This window comes from Oncorhynchus keta, chromosome 28 (assembly GCF_023373465.1).
Source record: "Oncorhynchus keta strain PuntledgeMale-10-30-2019 chromosome 28, Oket_V2, whole genome shotgun sequence".
Taxonomy (NCBI): domain Eukaryota; kingdom Metazoa; phylum Chordata; class Actinopteri; order Salmoniformes; family Salmonidae; genus Oncorhynchus; species Oncorhynchus keta.
In genome coordinates, this window is record NC_068448.1 from 24,978,383 (window position 1) to 24,999,669 (window position 21,287).

At 43.2% G+C, this 21,287-nt stretch overlaps 2 protein-coding genes, 1 long non-coding RNA gene and 1 pseudogene across 12 annotated transcripts in view; all 4 read left to right on the forward strand.

Annotated features, from left to right (window-relative positions):
* LOC118360891 (ankyrin repeat and SAM domain-containing protein 1A-like) overlaps window positions 1–4,842 on the forward strand; it is a 114,369-nt gene extending 109,527 nt beyond the window's left edge. For 7 of the 9 annotated variants that reach the window (XM_035740428.2, XM_035740430.2, XM_035740434.2 and 4 more), the window contains one exon: window positions 559–4,842. In XM_035740428.2, coding sequence (XP_035596321.1) covers window positions 559–681 — 123 coding nt within the window. In that variant the 3' untranslated portion in view covers window positions 682–4,842. The remainder of the gene's footprint in view (window positions 1–558) is intronic. The other 2 variants (XM_035740432.2, XM_035740433.2) reach the window with 2 other exon arrangements.
* A 297-nt stretch (window positions 4,843–5,139) lies between these two features.
* LOC118360563 (major histocompatibility complex class I-related gene protein-like) lies at window positions 5,140–7,335 on the forward strand (annotated as a pseudogene).
* A 234-nt stretch (window positions 7,336–7,569) lies between these two features.
* On the forward strand, window positions 7,570–8,777 carry LOC118360404 (uncharacterized). Its single transcript, XR_004820851.2, has 3 exons — window positions 7,570–7,738; window positions 7,918–8,061; window positions 8,192–8,777. It is a non-coding gene; the product is annotated as an uncharacterized LOC118360404 (long non-coding RNA).
* Window positions 8,778–10,002: 1,225 nt separating this feature from the next.
* Window positions 10,003–20,052, forward strand: LOC118360903 (specifically androgen-regulated gene protein-like). Of its 2 annotated transcripts, none has more exons than XM_035740451.2 (4): window positions 10,003–10,175; window positions 16,328–16,513; window positions 17,584–17,761; window positions 17,935–20,052. In XM_035740451.2, the coding sequence occupies exons 2-4, from the start codon at window positions 16,409–16,411 to the stop codon at window positions 19,575–19,577; spliced, it is 1,926 nt and encodes a 641-aa protein (XP_035596344.1). In that variant the 5' UTR covers window positions 10,003–10,175; window positions 16,328–16,408; the 3' UTR covers window positions 19,578–20,052. The 2 variants fall into 2 exon arrangements, with proteins under 2 accessions (XP_035596344.1, XP_052341155.1); XM_052485195.1 differs by lacking the exon at window positions 10,003–10,175 and adding an exon at window positions 10,231–13,398.
* The last annotated feature ends 1,235 nt before the right edge of the window (window positions 20,053–21,287 follow it).

Here is a 21,287-nt window from a genome sequence, read left to right on the forward strand (position 1 = left end):
ATATAATGTTACCGCTTTGCCCCCCTAACCAATACAGTTCTTACATTTTCTCTCCTCACCTTCAATCCATCCACATGACTCATTTATCTCTCCTCTTCACACCTCATTCTCTCTGTTTTTGTCTCAACGGGGCTCCTAACCTGGGATCACATTATTATTATTTATTTCAGAAGATGACATTTTGAAACACCATCAACTCTGTTGATTGCTGTGTTTTTTACTAGACCCCTTAGTAGTTGTAAGACCCTTGGGCGCCCCCTAGTGGTATGAACATTCCAGGTTGGTAATCACACTTTTGATCTGATGATGATGATGTGCTATAGCTTTTCCCTCAGTGGTTCTGCTGTTCATATTTTCTTAATCACACGTACTTAGTACAATGAGTCATCATTTCCTCTGATGATTTCTCTGCTTTCACAACGCTTTCAGGGAAAGGAAATGATGATCTCAGAATGACTAACGTAGCTCAGCACACCGATTTTTCATTTGTTGGCTCTCTCACCCTAAGTCTGACTTGTATCCTGTCTGACACCCCCCCTGTGTCCCCTACCCCTACAGGTGGACCCGTTGGAGCTGGTGGGGGACTCCCAGTCCCAGGGCAGTGCCACGTGGCTGGTGGACCCCGTTCCCAAGGACTCTAAGAGGACCATCAGCACTAAGTACGAGACCACCATATTCTGAGTAGACCTGCCTCCTCACCTCTCCTCTCCTGACCTTTTACCTTGGATCTGACCTCCTAATCTACTGTACCTTTCCTCCTCTCCTTCTCCTTCTGTGTGCCTTTCAATGTGACTCTGCCTGTCTCCACTCCAGGCCTGACCCCTGCTCTCCTGTCTCCCTCCACCTCCTTTCCTCTCCCCTGCCACTGTCGGACCCTGCTGTCTAAGAAGTTCAACCCCCCCAGTTAGTCTACACATGTACCTTCTGCTCTCCTCGCCACTGTGCAACTGGAACACGTTCCTCTAGCTTCCCTCTAATGAATTAGTCCTGCCAACTACTGGGCCCTGAATCCTTCCAACCTTCTCTATGATTGTGAAGCAATCATCAACCGTTCCCCAGGCATTTACTGTAGTTCCTCTTGCCTTTGTGACCAAGAAGCATGAGACCTTATCCTTCCACAACATTCCCTCTGTTTTCGTTTTCTCATGAACCCTGTGCTTCCTCACATTCACATTGGCACTGCATTAGCCCTGCTTTCAATTGTGTAATGTATGGTGCTGTTATTTGTAGCATTTACCAATGCTAATAGGCTCAGTGGCATTATCTGACCGATCCAGTACAGTAGCTGTGAAGTGTGTAAGACAGCAAATGTAATCTACAAGTCACTGATTAAGTTTGTTCAATGGTAGCGATCTCCATTCTTCCTACAGTACCTTCTCACCACTCTAATTTACCTCTTACTCACAAACTACTATCCCCCAAACTCTCTTAGAACAATCCTTCATTTTTCCTTCTATATCCCTCCTTTCTTTTTCATTCCTTTTACTCATCAATCTTGTTTTCTCCTCTGGGTGCTTTTCCTGCTCTACCAGGCGACGGCCACTGTGAGATGCTCTTGAAGAACTTTCCCTCCTTGTTTTCTGAACAATAATCTCCTGACTCCAGTGCTCAGAAAAAAATATATGATTCTCTACAGCCAAGGATCAACTACCTGGATGAACATTGTTTTCTAGAAGAATCTGTAAGAGACCGGCTGTTCCATTGTTCTAACTCTACACACATTAGTAGGAACATTGCCTGTTTCCCTGCAAGGGGATGGATGACAACCTTGTTGCACAGGACTAAACTCTAAACTCATTCCCCCTGGGATTGGTCCATTTGGGTTAACAGGGGGAAGGGCACGTACATGCGTATCCTGTCAGACTTATTTACATTCTTTGTGTCGGTTTACCGGAAACTGTCTGGGAAAACTGGCCCTCTGTGTCAGGCTGCCAAAGGAGGCTAGGGCCCAGCACTGTGATAGGAGATCTCTATTGGGAACTAATGGGGCCTTTTGTTAGGGAACAACAGTGCGCAGGATAGGACACAGAGGCTCACACAGAATATAGTGTCTTACGTAGAGGTGCTCACTGTTATAGACAGACAGCCTAGTGGGACATCTATTTGAGCATGCCTTTCTCTGTTTATGACTGGGATGACTTTGATTTAATATCTAGTGCAATCCTAATTTGGAGTGTCATGAGCACTTTTTGTGAATGCTTGGACGCTGGGGAAATCTTGTGTGCATCCAACATGATATGAAGAGGAATTGAATTGACTGTTCATTTAATAGAGTAAGAACCAAAGAGATGCCGAAATGCGTGAATTCTGCTCTAGCCACCCGTAATAGACCTGGGTGATGGTCTTAGGGTAATAACTCAGCCTAGCTGGTACATCAGTCAATATAGAGCTGATTAGTGCCAGTAACCTTAATGACGAGGAAGAGAGCTCATTAAATCTCTGTGGAGAGGAGAGGTTATATGAAGTACGTAAAAAAATATATATATATATACCATTGTGCACAATCCAAGCATGTCTTAATGGACTGAAAGAGGAAGGCATTAGGTTGGCAAGGCACTGATTCTACATATAGACATAATAAAAGTACATTACTTACTGTTGCTGTGCTAGTTTCAGCTCATTAAGTGTTCAAATCACTGTTCACATCCATCTAAAATTCAAACTCATTGCCATATTCCAAATAGTGTTAAGACCCAATCAACCCACTGTTGAAACCCAGCGGAATGGGGGACTTTCCTTTCCTTCTTTTCCTTTTCAGAGCTCATGCCTTCTTGATGTTCATGTTGTCATTAATGGATGTCTGTCTGTTTGATTTAGAATCCACCCTGCCTCAGTCAATATTCAGAGTGCTAACATTGAAGAGGCAGTTGATCATTATCTAGAAAAATCCATCATTTTTATATCTCCTCCGTTTAGTTTTCAGTTGGCTCCGTCATGTTTTTACATTATTTTAACCCCAGTGCTGTGTTGGTGTGTATCTCCCTTCCATGTAGCTGACTACCATGACCAGACACCCAGCCAGAGTGAGAGGTCAGGGGTGCCCAGACCAATGGTATTTTGTTGTGGGGCAGGATGCCCTTTTGGAACCAAGAGAAAGGTCAGGCCCACTTTCCATGCACCCCTCCACCCACTGGGGGTCGTGCTTGCATACACCAGGAAGGCCCTACCTGCTCTCTGCCGCCCCCGGCCCTCTCCTCATCCTCCACTTCTTCAGCTCCAGGGGTCAGCGCTGTAGCTCTGTAGCAGACAGACAGGAAGTCCGCTATTGGCTTCTTCCACCCTGTCCTGTCCTTTGACCACTGTGACTGACTGCCCCCAGGCAGTAAACCGAATCAACCAACACCCTCGCTGCGTCCACTTACATATACTGAACAATGGACTCAATATGTCAAAACTTGGTCAGTTAACTAGAGCTCACAAAGGTGGGTGTTTGTTTGGTACGTGTCCCTCTTTCATTGTGAAGCACTCAACTTCAACATCCCTCATCTGTTTTTGGTACAAATGAAACATGTTTATCCTTTACAGGCCTGTGAATGCTGCTCAGACAGACAGGGTATTCTATTTATGGGTACGAGAGTGACAGGTTCCCAGTTGTTTTTTGCCAGACATTTTGTGACTTGTTTATCCATTCCATGAGAGGTGAAGATGGTTGCCTCAAACAACTCCTCCTCAGAGAGGCCTTTCCCATACACTTAAATGTGTCTTCACTGAGGGCTACGCTAAGCTACTCTTTACTCTGACAGTGATAGTAATCAACATAAATTATAGATTTTTGAGCAGAGAACATTGAGATCCTACCTGACTATCTCAATGCAATGCCTATGGGAAATGAGAGACACATTTGGGAAGAATTGGGTAAAATGATTACAATGTGAAATGCAGCAGTACACTCACAAGGCTCTCTCCTGTCCATCCATCCAAGCACCAGGTCAGCGACATCAAAGCATCTCTTCCTTATTTTCATTTCCTCATTCATAACATACAGAACTGTGATAAATAATGGAATAGTGTGCGGGAGGAATTTTGGACGGCTGTTAAACTGACACTACAGATCATATTTAAACAGGGTGAATGGCTTTTATTTGATAAAAATAATAATAATAATGTATTGTCTTTTTGTACGTTTTAACTGTCCTGATGCTGGATACTATATGACCAGGCTGGTGTTGGGAGGTAGTCCTACTAATTGCATTTTATTCCCCCTCACTTTATTTCTGAATTCATTTTGAACTAGTCAACCCACAAAACCAGTAATGTAAGATTTTAGGTACAATAATGTAACAAGCATTTTCTCCCCATACGCTATCTCTCCTGGTACTCTGTGGGCAGCTAGTGATGAACCTCTGTTGGTATGTTGACTAGTTATGGTACACTCAATATGGTACACTGGCTTCAACTGGTTGATAGCACCTGCAGCCATCAACCTGGTCCCATCTTCGCGTTTGCACATTTACTAAGGATCATTGGTAGTACAATGTGACTATTCTGATGATATTGATGATGAGAACAATATTGGATTGTAAATTAATCTCTAGCAGTCTGTATTTTGATACTTGAATGATTTTGCTTTTATAGATATCTATATATATATCTATATATATATGTATGTATGTATGTATGTAATTCTTTGCCACATTTGTTGTAAAGAGAAAAAGGACTGTGTCTTATAAAGTTCAACATATCATGATACCCAACGATTGAAAACAAACAGAGAAAGAACTTGGAGCGACCGCACTAAAGAAACAAAGAAAAAGATTGTAAATAATCTTGGGCTTCCAGTCTTTTTATGATTATTATTTTTCATAATTGTACAACTAATAAATGAAGAAATGATGAACCAGATTCCTGATTTATTTTTTTTCATGACAATCATTCAGCCATGAAGAGTTACATAGTACTATCCTTTACATGTGCATAGTCCCAGACAGGCAAAAGGTAATGGTGATGATACTGTAGTATGACAAGCCAACATGAACAAGTCTGTACGAGGAACACGGACAGGCTTGACGGTGCATCTTTTGAAGCAGCTGATATTGAGCTGTTGAGATGCACCAAAATAAATTCCTCATTGGACTAAGTTGGTAGTGTTAACTGAGGGCCGGGATAGTCGATAACAAATATATTTCATGTTTCAATAAAATGCCGGTGAGGAGGAGAGCAGAAGAAGAGCTCGACAATTGGTTGGGAATGGGACAGGTTTACATTTTTACAGATAGGGTTCGTTTAATTGCTTTATATTTTTCATTTGCATCTGTAATAGCTGAGCTGTGTCATGCTAGTCAGGTGCTTAGGAGCATAAAGCCAATACACAGGTAAAAGAGCTTGTCTGTGTAACGTTAAGATGTAAGAGGTGTAAGGACAACCTGTGACTGAGAAAAGGTGTTTTTCAAGCCACAGGTACAAGAAGTAAAATATTTTTAAGGAGCTTCGTGATAGTCTATACCAGGGGGTCCTGGCACTACACAGCTAATTCAAATAACCAATTCATCAAGGTTTGATTATTTGGATCAGCTGTGAAGTGCTAGGGCAAAAACCAAAATGTGCACCAGGATCGAGTTTGTGAAACCCTGGCCTCTATACCTGCTGGAAAATTTTTAAAATGAAGCATTAAACCTGCATGTTATTTCTCATCTCTTTCAACTGTTAATGCAGGTAAGGTAATTTGATTTGTCATAAGTATATTCAGTGGTGATATATATATATATATATATATATACTACTTGAGTGTAAGTTTAAAAGTATCCAGTTTTAAGTATAAAGGCAACCAAATACTAATTGAGTGTATGTAAACTTCTGACCCACTGGGAATGTGATGAAAGAAATAAAAGCTGAAATAAATCATTCCCTCTACTATTATTCTGCCATTTCACATTCTTTAAATAAAGTGGTGATCCTTACTGACAGGGACTTTGTACGATGATTACATGTCAGGAATTACATGTCAGGAATTGTGAAAAACTGAGTTTAAATGTATTTGGCGAAGGTGTACGTAAACTTCCGACTTCAGCTGTACTTTCCTCAATTCTGTGTTGTGTCGATACTAGATAATGTTCAGATGGGCTACTATGATTCCAATGCATGGATATGTATCTCTAAGACCGATGGGATCTCAGAAGAAGCCTTTGAAGGAGTTGCTTAGAATACGTTTTGGGACATGTTCCTCAGCATGAGGAAACAGGCGTCTTTCTTACTGCACCACTTTAATAACCCTTTGTTTGTTGTTGCCTAAAATGACATACCCAAATCTAACTGCCTGTAGTGAAATTAATGGAGGAGACACAGCAGGGGCTCAAACTGTAGAACCTAGTTCCTACATTTGAATATGAAAATGGATTTTATCAACCAAAAACTATGCTACATTTTATCTCTGGGACCCTCAGGATGACAAATCAGAGCAAGATTACTGAATGTAGGCACATTATTTACCTTCAGAGCGAATGTATCAAACCAGTTGTTGTGCGCTCTCCTCAAACAATAGCATGGTATTTTCACTGTAATAACTACTGTAAATTGGACACTTCAGTTGGATTAACACGAATTGAAGCTTTCTGCCCACATAAGACAAGTCTATGTCCTGGAAAGTTGGCTGTTACTTACAATGTCATTCTAGTCACATTAGCGCACATTAGCAACAACCGTCCCGGTTTAGGTACACCAATCCCGTAGAGGGGAACTACACATCAGGTGAGCACACTGTAATACACAGATTTTTCTCTGTTTCCGAACTAGCTGGAAATCTAGAACTTTTGCCTCAAATATTTGTTCTTTACTTTTACTCACTAATTTATTACAGGAATATTTGTTAATCTGAGACGTTGTGGTTGTGAATTGTTGGACAACAACAAGCAGGGCAAAATCATGATAAAGGAATCTTTCAATGGATTTGATGGTGCTCTGAACTTCAACAAACTGCAGTACCATCCTAAGTGGCCCGAACTTGCATTTAATCAACATAGGACACAGTACATTCAAATGAGCCTTGGAAAAGCTTCACCTCCCCATTTGCATTAAAACATTAAAAGACTACCTGAAAAAAGGGGAGATGCTTGTGATGAGAAGAGGTTTGTGGACATACCATTGTCTATTGTTATTTCATGTGTAAAAAAAAAAACATTAGGAATACAACAGGAGCAAATCTATAGTGGATCCATTGATACACATGTCTTCCTCCTCCTCAGTGCATTCCAGAGTTCAGAAAACAAACCTAGATTCTGGAGGGGACAAGCTTTTGGTTTCTACCCATGCCACATCAACCTAACCCTGCTGAGAAATGGCCAGCCAGTGGCAGAGCATGATCTCACAGGGGGGCAACAAGTTGGATGTCAGTTGGGGTAAAAAAGAAAAACCAAGGGGTGCCCTGAGATATCATCAGATTATGTGCTATTTAGCAATCACTATAGTCCACCTCTAGTCCACTGCCTGGTTGCCATCTCTGTTCAGCTTTTACACTCCTCTCCTGTCATTTGCCAAAGTCTTTGATAGGAGTTGCAAGTGGAGTGTTGGCTAAAAAGACTGGTACCCAGACTAGTCTTTTTTTAGAGGTTACAAATGACAAAGTTGTTCCAATAATAAATACAAGTATTGTAATACCGTACTGTTTGTATTTATTGACAGATCCTGATACTAGGCCCAGATTGCGTTTCCATCCTTGCAGTCGTCCCGGTGGTGGCAATGGTATTAATTCTGATTGGGGGCCTATCCTTTATTGTCTTTGGCATGTGGAAGTGGAAACGCACAGGTGAGATGGGGTTAGAAGTAGAGAATGGTGGTTACAGATGCAGACAAAGTGTTTGAGTAGTGTTCATTTCTGTACTTGGAGTGATGTATATTAGTTGAACGAATACAATGATTGCTGCAATAAGGCTGCACTCTTCCGGTGGCGAATGGTCTAACATGGACATATCTTCACGTTTACAGGATGACTATCTTTAATGTTTAACATCTTTATCAACAATGTAATTAGTGGCCGATAGAACACGTCCCATTGGTGACCCACCTGTGTCAATGTGTTGTTCTTTCCTCCATTTGATGGACCTACTTACTCTGCTGCCAAGGGTACCGGTAAGTATGTTACAATGTATGTTTACTTTGTCCCTATTGTATCATTGTGGCGTGTACTCAATCATTCCTGTCCAATAATACTCATATCATAAGGAGAAGAATGCAATGTTTTTTCATTTCTCTTCCACAGACAGAACAGAGCAACTCGTCTTGAGAGATGGAATCAACAGTCTTGATACAGCTGTACTCCAACCACCATCATACCATATTATGGTAATACCATCTCTGATGGAGATGAAATGAAGTGAACGATGGTCCCTTTTTTTCAAAAAGGAAAATGAAGAAATCCACAACTAATTGAACAAGCAAGCTTTGCACTGCTCTGTTGCTATTTAATGAGACTTGTTATATGGCCAGTAATAATTGCCTAAACTTTGTAAGTGAATTGTGTATACACTCCTCTACGTATTTATTTGGACAGTGAAGCTGAAACTTTTAATTTAGCTCTACACTCCAGCATTTTGAATTTGAGATCAAATGTTTCACGAGGCGACAATACAGAATGTCACCTTTTATTTGAGGGTATTTTCAAACATATGTTCTACCGTTTAGAAATTAAAGCACGTTATGTATCTAGTCCTCATTTTTGAAGTTGTCAAAAGTGTTTGGGCAACTTTACCTATGTGTATTAAAATAGCCAAAATTGTAGTATTTGATCCCATATTCCCATAGTAGTACACAGTGACTACATTAAGCTTGTGACTCTACAAACTTGTTAGGTGCATTTGCAGTGTGTTTTGGTTGTGTTTCAGATTATGCTGTGCCCAATAAAAATGATTGGTAAATAGTGTGTGGAAATACGTGCTATTATGGAACAGCAGGGTGCACCATGAGACGTCAATAAAGCAGATCAAATATGTTATTCATTATTTGGTACACAAGATACAACAATAACAAAAAAACATATGTATAGTACATGTTTTTGTTTCTATTAGCCTATTTGCTGGTAATTTGTTTGACATTATTTATTTTAAACAATGGGCAAAATTATCAGCCCTGTAGTGTGTAGTAGTAACCTTGTATCAAACATGAGTGTGGCTGCTTGTCAGGTCAAGTGCTTTCAGAACTAGGGATTCATAGCTCTAAAACTGAACCACATATAGAAGCACAAGTCTTCACTCTAGTTAATTAGTGACTGGCTGGCTGGGCCTCGTGTCAACATGGCTAACAATGCCATACCACTATTTTCCCGAAGGGATCTCTCTGTTTACCATGGCTTTATTAAAGCACTCTTGCAAAATGCTTGATATGTGTTTGTTGATACTTAATAATAAGTGGAAATTCAGGTTACACAATGCCAAGACAAACATTGACTTTCAATATTTGAGGAACGGGGTTGCAAACACGTATCATATACCTCACTCTTCATACCAGACTCATTAGCAGGCGCCTCTATTCATGGACGGAACAGCATCAGTGTCTATTTCAGGGTAGAGCCGGGACAACAGTCATCATCATCATGCAAATATGAGATGGCATCACTTTTGTTCCAATGGAAATAGTATGCAAATTCTAGGATTTTCATAGATATGCTAAAGACGTCAACCTGCTTTCAGTGTCAGAAAAGACTTGTCATCACAAGAATTGATCAAATCGGCATGCTATTTTTGGAATGACAGCAATGTGAGTGAGATATGTAATGGAAAATTCATTGCAGTTCATGTGCGTGCAATAAAAATCTATATCATTCATAAAACAATTTCAACAATGATTTGAACAAGATATAAGAAAATTACAATTATGAATCCAGATTCCCAATTTAAAATTGTATTATAGTTTTGGTTCATTAACCCTGTAATACAGAATCATTCTATTTTAAATGTGGGGGTGTTCCTCTGTTACCCCATTGGTTCTTCCAGAAACACGGTCGATCAAACATGTGCTGATTGGCCACAAAGATATTATGGGGAGGGACAAAGTGAGCCTCGCGCGCTCACCTGGAATTCAACAACGACTGCCAGTCTTCCGCACTGCTTTAGTAAAGGTTTATTGCATAGTTTCACAGAAAAACGGTGTTGTATTTCAATAGGTTTGGATAATTGTGGCGACAGCACGTTTCTTTGAGTGCAAATGCACTTTGTGGACAGTGAATAGTATTATTCTACTGCTCTCAGGTACGTTTAACTTTCTATACTTTTATTATCTTTTGAAGTATTTTTCCTCTAAGAAACTGTTTTTATGCTTTCAAGCATGATTTGACACATGCTTTGTAAACAACAGGGTATGTTTCGTTAGAATTCTATGCGATGTGTAGATTATACACAGTCTGAGGATACACTGGTATTGGTAATTGAACAGGAAACTTTACTGTACAGTTGTTTTTATATTATTACGACCAAAGTTCGACTATTGGCCCCGTTGTGAAAGTGCCTATCTATACAGAGGCGTAAAGGAGCCTAGGCTACTATATCTAATATGTTTTACACGGCTGTGATGATATCAGGGGCCTGCCATGGGATATATCTCTCTCATCAAGAAGACTGACAGACACAGATGTTCGTTCACACTGCTGTGGTCATGTTATCTTATGGTTCACTGCTATGGTTGAGACACCACCCTGGAAGACAACAGAAAAGCACTGAGTTGCCATTCAGTTGGTCAATTATGGGAGAGATAGATTCAGACAGGTGTACTGTGGGAAAGTTTTCCACAAGAAAGATGATTGACACAATTCAACATCATAGTCACTGTTATGTCATATGGGGACCAGACCAAAAGGCAAGCTCTAATGTGGACTATAGATTAGTGATATGTGCCAATGCGTACTTGAGATTTCAATGTTTGCCAATCAATAAAACTTTTCCCAAAGCCTGGACATTGACATTTTAATGGTGCAGACTGAGTGCCAACTGCCAAGCTAAACATTAATGGAATATTTCTTCATGCATCTACTCTGTGCAGGTTGGGAGTTGCACAACATGGTGTGGATGTCTGTTATGAACCTTTTTTTACTGTAAATGATTAACTAGTTCTTTACTTAACCATTACATGCCCAGGTTAGTCTTTTTGAGATCAAATATATTTTTGAAGAGATACCTGGTCCAACCAAGACAGCAGCAATGCTTTTGCTCAGCCTGTCCTTCATGTCACAGGACATACTTCACATTTCTCTCTCTGGCCTCTTTTATTGCCACAATAAGATCACTGTCACTCATTGAAATAGAACCTAAGGCAATCCCCTTCCTGAATCCCAGGGCTTTCCAGCGGTTCAAAGTGCACTGAAGATCAGGCCATACAGTGGACATCGTGCTACCCCTTTCATTTACAGTGCACCTCTATTTCCCCTTCTGCTTTGTAATTTACTTGAAATGCACAGAGGTACAGTCTTAGAAAAAAGTTGCTATCTAGTGAACCGTTTGAAGGACCCTTTTTTGGTTGATGGACAACCCTTTTCCCCAGAGGATTCTATACTGAACAAAAATATAAACAAAACATGTAAAGTGTTGGTTTCATGAGCTGAAATAAAAGATCCCAGAAATGCTCCATATGCACACAAAGCTTATTTCTCTCAAATTTTGTGCACAAATTTGTTACATCCCGGTGCGTGAGGATTTCTCCTTTGCCAAGCTAATCCATCCACCTGACAGGTGTGGCATATCAACAAGCTTTTTAAACAGCATGATCATTACTCAAGTGCACCTTGTGCTGGGGACAATAAAAGTCCACTCTAAAATATGCAGTTTTGTCTCACAACACAATGCCGCCTCAAGTTTTGAGGGAGCATGCAATTGGCATGCTGATGCAGGAATGTGCAACAGTGCTGTTGCTAGATAAATGAATGTTAATTGCTCTTATAAGCCACCTCCAAAGTCGTTTTAGAGAATTTCGCAGTACGTCCAACCGGCCTCACAACCGCAAACCACGTGTATGGCATTGTGTGGGCGAGTGGTTTGCTGATGTCAACGTTGTGAACAGAGTGGCACATGGTGGCGTTGTGGTATGGGCAGGTATGAGCCATGGACAATGAACACAATTGCATTTTAATCTATGGCAATTTGAATGCACAGAGATACCGTGATGAGATCCTGAGGCCCATTGTCATGCCATTAATCTGCCGCCATCACCTCATGTTTCAGCATGATAATGCACAGCCCCATGTCGCAAGGATCTGTACACCATTCCTGGAAGCTGAAAATGTCCCAGTTCTTCTATGGCCTTTATACTCACCAGACATGTCACCAATTGAGCATGTTTGGGATGTTCTGGATCGATGTGTACAACCGCGTGTTCGAGTTCCCGCCAATATCCAGCAACTTCGCACAGCCATTAAAGAGTAGTGCGACAACATTCCATAGGCCACAATCAACAGCCTGATCAACTCTATGTGAAGGAGATGTGTCTTGCTGCATGAGGAAAATGGTGGTCACACCAGATACTGACTGGTTTTCTGATCCACGCCCCTATCTTTTCTTTAAGGTATCTGTGACCAACAGATGCATATCTGTATTCCCAGTCATGTGAAATCCATAGATTAGGGCCAAATTAATTTATTTCAATTGACTGATTTCCTTATATGAACTGTAACTCCGTAAAAGCTTTGAAATGATTGCATGTTGTGTTTATATTGCCCTTGACAATCAACCGCTCTCTGTCATGGATGATGTTTGCTTTCACCGACTGGTCGAGCACCTTGAGCCCTGGTACACACTACCAAGTAGGCGCTATTTTTCAGATGTTGCCCTACCAGAGTTACACAATATTGTTGAAACGCACATCCCTGAGCTACTTGCTATGTGCGTCACTGCTATTAGCTTCACGACTGATATTTGGACCAGCGATGTCAGCCCCATGAGCATGTGGGATTTCATACTGAGGAAAGCCGTATTGCATGCTCAAGAATGTGGTGGTTCTCATACCGCTGCTGCCGTTTCAATGGCATTTGAGACTTTGAAACATGAACACACTAGCTAGCTCCATTCGAACAACTGACTCAAGAAATAATCTCTTCAACTGCATCTGCAGCAGACGTGATACCCTCTGTCATAGCACTGAAACGCCTGCTCAAAACTGCAGACAGACCGTGGGGTTAAAACTTGTAAAAGTCCTTTACAAGAGGCTGTGAACAAGCGATCCGGTGGCATTCTCTCTGAGCCTCTTTACTGTGTCGCCACCATGCTTGATGCTATGTACAAGGACCACCGCTACTTCGATACAGACAAGAAACAGGGTTTACATGAAATGTTACAGACACTGCTGGACAAGATGGAAACTGACACAGTGACAGTGCCCCCCGAGGTAGAGAGGCCACGGACAGACCGAGCCGGAACCTCCCTGCTTTACATGAATGATGAAATCCTGGTTGAGACTGAACAAATGAACAACGAAACAACGCAGCAAGTAAGTTAAAGAAATAGGTTTTGAATATGTTTTACTGGTAATGGGGACATAAATGGAGTTTGGCTGAAATTTGCTAAGAGCTGAAGAATCTAGATTCCTTTTTTTAGTGCAGTGGGAAAGTACCTGTGAACAGGGAGTCATTAACAATAGTTTGCACTTCTTCAGATTTGCAATTAAAAACTGTTTTGAAGAAGGTGGTTGGATAAGATCGAGAAGGCAGTTACAAGGCTTAACTTGTGATATCACTTTCCTGAGTATTTCTTTGTCAACCAGGGGAAATAAATCTATAGTGTCTTTGCAGTGGTAGGCTACAGCACATATAATCAAACCAATATGGGTCCTCCTATGGGGACAGCCGAAGAACCCTTTTGGAACCCTTTTTGTAAGAGTGTACGTCAGAGCATAGGGCACCAGCCAGGGCGGTTAGTTAAATGACAAAACATGTTTTCTAGGAAGCAGGCAAAGTCACATTCCTAGGTGTATTAAAGCTTTGCGGTTGGTGCAGTGAGGTTGTCTCTCCCACTACAACCCTGTAGGTGCGTAGGCTGGGACTAACTGGGAGGTGCAAGCCTGGTTGTCTCTCCCACTACAACCCTGTAGGTGCGTAGGCTGGGACTCACTGGGAGGTGCAAGCCTGGTTGTCTCTCCCACTACAACCCTGTAGGTGCGTAGGCTGGGACTAACTGGGAGGTGCAAGCCTGGTTGTCTCTCCCACTACAACCCTGTAGGTGCGTAGGCTGGGACTCACTGGGAGGTGCAAGCCTGGTTGTCTCTCCCACTACAACCCTGTAGGTGCGTAGGCTGGGACTCACTGGGAGGTGCAAGCCTGGTTGTCTCTCCCACTACAACCCTGTAGGTGCGTAGGCTGGGACTCACTGGGAGGTGCAAGCCTGGTTGTCTCTCCCACTACAACCCTGTAGGTGCGTAGGCTGGGACTCACTGGGAGGTGCAAGCCTGGTTGTCTCTCCCACTACAACCCTGTAGGTGCGTAGGCTGGGACTCACTGGGATGTGCAAGCCTGGTTGTCTCTCCCACTACAACCCTGTAGGTGCGTAGGCTGGGACTCACTAGGAGGTGCAAGCCTGGTTATCTCTCCCACTACAACCCTGTAGGTGCGTAGGCTGGGACTCACTGGGAGGTGCAAGCCTGGTTGTCTCTCCCACTACAACCCTGTAGGTGCGTAGGCTGGGACTCACTGGGAGGTGCAAGCCTGGTTGTCTCTCCCACTACAACCCTGTAGGTGCGTAGGCCGGGACTCACTGGGAGGTGCAAGCCTGGTTGCCGTCTCTGTTTAGCTATTTTGTACTCCGTGTCCCTGACAGGAGTGGAATGTTGGCTAAAACGACTGGTATCCAGACTAGGGAGGGGCAGGTTCTGGGACATTTTCTCTCTGTCTTTTGCTCATAGTATTATTATGTCTCGTTTGGGTGGGGCAGGAAGTAGGTCTAAATATGAGCACTAGACTAAATGGGAAGGAGGGAGCCCTGGGATACTGTGTGAACTAGAAAGCCCACTATTTGTTGTTGCCAACACTGTACTGTGTGGCCTATATTGACCCACATGTTTTGCTACTGTCAACATGCCCATATTTCCATTGTTATTGACTTGCTAAAGGTGCAGGTAGACTCAGATACATGTCATTCTGAAAAGCAAAGGAACATTCTGTTTATTGGAACCATCCAGGTGAGGGGCTGAAAGGAAAACTCCTTAAAGAAATTGACATTTCACTTGCAACTCCCTTGTTAAATAACTTCACAGCTACAGAACAGAGCATTTTGTTCAGTTGGACCTTATGACGTCTAAATGTGACATTGTTTAGTGGAGCGATATTTAGCAATTGCTTATATTTGTGTAATCAAAATGACATAGGCCTAATTGTCCCAACCCTAACCCCATGCAATTCAGCAGCCTTGAGTGCCTTTTTGATGGATCAGCAATAGTCTGGGTGTTTCAGTGGAAATCGAGTTAATGATGTACCGATGACGCATTTTACAATGACTTCAATGGAAATTCACTATCATTACTGTTCCTCTCTGCTTCTGTATGTGTAATCAAATGATGGAGGGTAATACAACACAGTTGTCCTTGACACTGGCACTGAACCATCTGAATGTGTTGAACTACTGTATAGACCTATGCCTGGATAAAACTGAATAGTAACTGATGGTAAAATGTAATTTGGTATGTTTTGTAGTAAAACTGCCCAAAAATCCCTGCTATGCATATTTATCACCACTAGTACATCTACAGTATTTTAACTACAGTGTAAGCCTAGATGTCAACAGGTGGCATGACATGGTGTGGCATGTTGGTGATTAGGTTCACACAGTGCCACTTGGTACGGTTTAGTAGCTTTAGTGAGTATGTGGCCGGGTTAAAGATCTTAATCCTCTTCGATCCCTGTGGAGCATAAGGCCACAACAAGACCCCGCCATATGCCGGATGCTCCTTTGCAGTTTAAAGATATAGCATGAATCAAAGGCTAATAATCAGCTGTCCTTTGCTCACTGCTTGAGCTTTGTCCACGGCTTTGTCAGTGTATCCCTCTATTGGATAAGGGCACATAGAGGCTAAATAGGGAGACAGTATTGGTGATGTAATAATCCTGCCTGTAAGCTGCTGGCTGGCGTACTATTGTCCCTCCTATACACTGATATACTGTACTGTATTAGAGACGTGTAACAGGATTCCTGTTTGTTGTAGAACTCTACCATGATATCACTGATCAAATATCAGTGCTAAGAAAAGACATGGTTTAAAAACATGAATAAGAGTATGTAACATACGTGTCCTAGTCTTTACCATGGGCTGTAATAGAGAAATACCACAATTTCCGCTCGGGAAGCTCTGCTAAATGGAGCATCATGATGATGTAATGATTTTTGCTTTGAGCGTTAAAACTTCTTCTCTCCTTCCTTCTTTTTTTCAGTTGCTTCCCCATCTGGATCCATCTGTGACTTTCAGCCAATTAGCAGAGGCCCCCTGAACCCCTGGCACCTGTCCCTGTGCCATGCCGAAGAGTGACATGTGGCCGGGCGGCGTTGCCATGGAATCCTTGATCAGTATGGACAGCACTGGGAGCTGTGACAGTGTGGTTAGCATGAACTCTGGCTTTGTGAGTGCTGCCATAACCCTAGCCTTGCCCCTTTTCACGTCAACTGTTATTAGCACTCGCTGACCAGGAAAATGTTTGAGACCCTGGTTTTACCAGTTTCTAGTTTATTTAGTTGATGTGCTGCCCTGCTGCCTTTGTGCTAAACACTTAGTGGTACTTTAGAAAGGATTTAAATGACAAACGGTCAAACATTGAAAGGCCTTTCTCACTCCCATCTTAGATTTAATATTGACTATTATAAATCGGCATGTTCAATCAATCAATATATTTTATAAAGCCCTTTACAGATACCCAGCCTAAAACGCCATAGAGCAAGCAATGCAGATGGATAGGCACAGTGGCTTGGAAGAACTCCCTAGAATGCAGTGTACAGTAGATAGGGTTCAGAGCCACTGTCTCCCAACTATAAGAGTCAGGAGCTGCTGGGTTTGTTTCATGTTGTGGGTGAGAGATTATAAGAGTGAGCTGCTGGGCTTGTTTCATGTTGGGGGTGAGAGATTCGGATGTTTGTTCAGAGAGAGAGAGAGAAATAAGAGAGAGAGAGACAGAGAGAGACCGCTTTGAGGATGATCAGAACCTAGTCTGTTTAGTTCAGAGCTGTTCAGAGGCCACTCACTGAAATCCACTGCAATTACATTCCTCTGGCAATGCAGTATAGGATACAAGCTAGCCAGGAGCAGTGCTGTGGTACATTGTCTTTCCATCGGTGTTGTGTGAAAGGTAAATGTCATTTTGATCATCTCTGTGTCTCCGGTCTCACTGGGCCTCAATGTAATGTTCAGCCTAGCTGAAAGCAACAGAGAGACTGAATAAACACTGACTATTAACAACTGAAAATCAAGGCAAAATGGTTTGAAGGCCTCACCTAACATTATACAAGGATATAGTGTACACAGACATTCCTGGCATACATCTCCACATAGCTATGTAATCTTGATTAAAGAGGAGCACTTGATTGCAATGGTATCTTTATTCTGAATCTGTTTGTTCTCTACATTTGCAGTTTGTCTACGTTTCCGTGTTTCTTCTTTGTGTTAATTACGTGTGTGTGTGTGTGGGGGGGGGGGCAGAGTGATGACAGTCTGGAGCACCTCTCTGTTGAGGAGCGGGCATGCCTCATGTTTCTGGAGTCCACCATTGAGTCCCTGGAGATGGAGGAGGACAGTGGCCTGTCAAATGATGAGCCAGACCCCAGCAGCCTGGCAGCCAAACCTGGCCACCTCTCTATGGAACAGGCCAGATTGGAGGGTGAGTATCACCAAAAATATTTTGTTCATATCTATGTTGTTGTTTTATCAGGAATTTATCATGCAGGAGACTAACAAATGTTTCCAGGTTTTGGGTCATGATTGTGCGAGCCAAGCTTAGGAACTTGTGGGAATTTGACAGTAAAATAATTGCTGTTTCTGCTTGCCTTCTAGATGTATCAGAACTCCAGCATTCTGACTCAGGAAGGGATCAGAAGTCCTTTCTGAACTGCATAGTGCCTACACCACTTAGAGTGGCAAATAGCCTTGCCAGTATCCAGCTTAAAGCCCCAGGTTCTGCCACCCAGCCCACTGCTCCAGCTGCAGAAATTGAGCCTAGAGCCCCAGCCCCAGTAGTAGCAACCCAGCTCAATACCCCAGGGGCATTTACTGATCTCAAACCTCCAGGGGTAGTCACTGAACCCACAGTCTCAGAGGTAGTCACAGAACGTAAAGCTCCAGAGATAGCAACTGTGCCTAAGTCCCCAGAGTTGATGACTGACATCAAATCTCCTGGGTTGGACACTATTTCAAAAGTTCCGGTGTTGTCCACTGAGTCTAAAACTCCAGAGTTGGCTGCAGACCCAAAAGCTTCTGCCTCGGACACGACCCCATCCTCAGCCACCTCAGATAATTCTGTGGACAACATGCCTAAAGGAGTCTCTGTAGACAGCAAGTCTGCAAAACGTCAATCTAAGGTTCACTCTGAGCTGGATCTGAAGCTGATTCCCCCTCCCTCAGACTTCAGGGATGATGAGCCAGAGGAGGAGAGTGAACTTCCAGTGCCTGCAGTACTCAGAGTTCCACTAACCTACAGTGAGCTGGAGCAACTACGCAGGAGAACTCCACCAGCCTCGCCTGGAGCCCAACAGACACCACCTTCTAAACCTCCTGTTGATCTGCCTGTACCTGTTAGTACCAACTCACCACCCTCCCACTCAGAGGCCCTAACCATCCCCATTCCTGAGACCCTGGAAACAAAGAACCCACCTGCCGTGGCCCCTAAGCCCAAGAGGCTTCCCTCCAACATCATCCAGAAGTCCTACAAGTCAGATAGTCACCCAGGCCCCCCTCTCTCCTTGCCCATTGACAGGTCGATCATTGATCCCCAGAAGGTGCGTTTGGAGGCTCTACGGAAGCTCGGGCTCCTGAAGGGTGAGGATGGAGACTCAGGCCCTGTAGTTTCATCCAAATCCCGGAAGTCATGGGCACCCACTCCCTCTCCTCGCAGCCCAGATGCCACCCAGACCCAAGCCCCAGCCCAAATCCCTACTACTTCCCCAGCCACTACCCCTGGCCAAGTCCCAGCCACCATCCATACCCCAATCCCAGTGCCTGCTGCAGTTGCTGTCCCAGCTACCACAGAACCAGCCCGAGCCACTACCCTTGCTCCACTTCCAGCCCCAATCCAATTTAGTGACAATGCCAAAGCTCTGCTCTTGCCCCTTACAACCCCTCCTTCACCACCCAAGCATATTCCCCCTCCCGTAAGGGTCAAATCAGCCACTCTGGAGCGCTCCAGCATGGGCCAGAGAAGCTACATGGCCAGCAATGCCTCCCTCAGGGCAAACCAGGCTCCCAGTGTCCCTTTGTCCCCCAGAGACCAGCGTAACTCTAGACCCCGCCCGGCCTCCCTAGGAACTGGGAAAGACTTCATGAATGTTCAGGGTGAGGCCTGCCACCCCCAACCAGGTCATGGGGAGTCTCAGAACAAGCTGCCCCGTTCCCATGGTATCAGTGTGCTGATCTGCCCCAACAGCAAGAGTGGAGAAGACCGACGAGAGGCCTTGAAGAAGCTAGGACTGCTGAGCGACTGAGGGAAGGGAGAGGGGAAATGGAACTGCACCATTATGAAATCCATATGAGGGGTGAGGTCTGAGGAGGAGGAATGTCCTTAATATGGATTCTGTATAACTAAGCCCTCCTCTAGTTTTTGACACTGAAACTTATGGGAAGATTACTCTCTCCATAAGGCCTTCTTTGAAGCAACATGCAGAGAGCACTATGTGTTTGATGAAAGATTGTTTGGCTTTACAGAAACCTGTATATTTATGGAATGTATTTTTGCCTTCTTGCTGCACAGAAATGCTGTATGTACCCTAAGACTGGCTTTCATGAATAACCTGTATCATACTACTATGAGATACTACTCTAACTACAGTTTGCAGTACAGTGAGTATGTATGTATGTATGTATATTCCTCGTGAAATGTGTTAGGCTGTTTCTGAATCTAATTTGACATTCAGTAATTTGATCATTGTCTATTTTCTAAATAAAATATAATACACTTTATGTAAGGATGTTTGTGTGTCATTAACTCGTTCATAATATATACAAAAATATGTGGACACCCCTTCAAATGAGTGGATTTGGCTATTTCAGCCACCATTTTCTGTTGACAGATGTATAAAATCGAACACACAGACATGCAATCTCCATAGAGAAACATTGGCAATAGAATGGTCTTACTGAAAATCTCAGTGACTTTCAAGGTAATAGGATGCCACCTTTCTAACAAGTTTGTCAAATGTCTGCCCTGCTAGAGCTGCCCCGGTCAACTGTAAGTGTTGTTGTTGTGAAGTGGAAATGTCTAGGAGCAACAACGGCTCAGATGCAAAGTGGTCGGCCAAACAAGCTCACCGAACGGGACCACGAGTGTGTCTCCTCGGTTGCAACACTCTCTGGAAGCAACGTCAGCACAATAACTATTCGTCAGGAGCTTCATTAAATGAGTTTCCATGGCCGAGCGGCCGCACACAAGCCTAAGATCACCATGCGCAATGCCAAGTGTCGGCTTGAGTGGTGTAAAGCCAGCCACCATTTGACTCTGGAGCAGTGGAAACGCATTCTCTGGCAGTCCGACGGACAAATCTGGGTTTGGCAGATGCCAGGAGAGTGCTACTTGCCTGAATGCATAGTGCCTACTGTAAAGTTTGGTGGAGGAGGAATAATAGTCTGGAGCTGTTTTTCATGGTTCGGGCTAGGGAAAAGGGAAATCTTAAAGCAACAGTATACAATGACATTCTAGACAATTATGTGTATCCAACTTGGTGGCAACAGTTTGGGGAAGGTCCTTTCCTGTTTCAGCACGACAATTCCCCTGTGCGCAAAGCGAGGTCCATACAGAAACGGTTTGTCGAGATCAGTCTGGAAGTACTTAACTGGCCTCAACCCCATCGAACAGCTTTGGGATGAATTGGAAAGCTGACTGCTAACCAGGGCTAATCGCCCAACATCAGTGCCCGACCTCACTAATGCTCTTGTGACTGAATGAAACCAAGTCTCCGCAGCGATATTTGAACATCTAGTGGAAAGCCTTCCCAGGAGAGTACAGGTTGTTATAGTAGCAAAGGGGGACCAACTCCATATTATTGCCTATGATTTTGGAATGAGATGGTCGACAAGCAAGTGTCCACATACTTTTGGTTATGTAGTGTATGTTGTGCTCTTATGAAGAACCATGCACAACCCTTTGTGCTGTGTTTTCAAATGGAGAAGAAACCTGATGGTATTTTTACAGTTAGGGA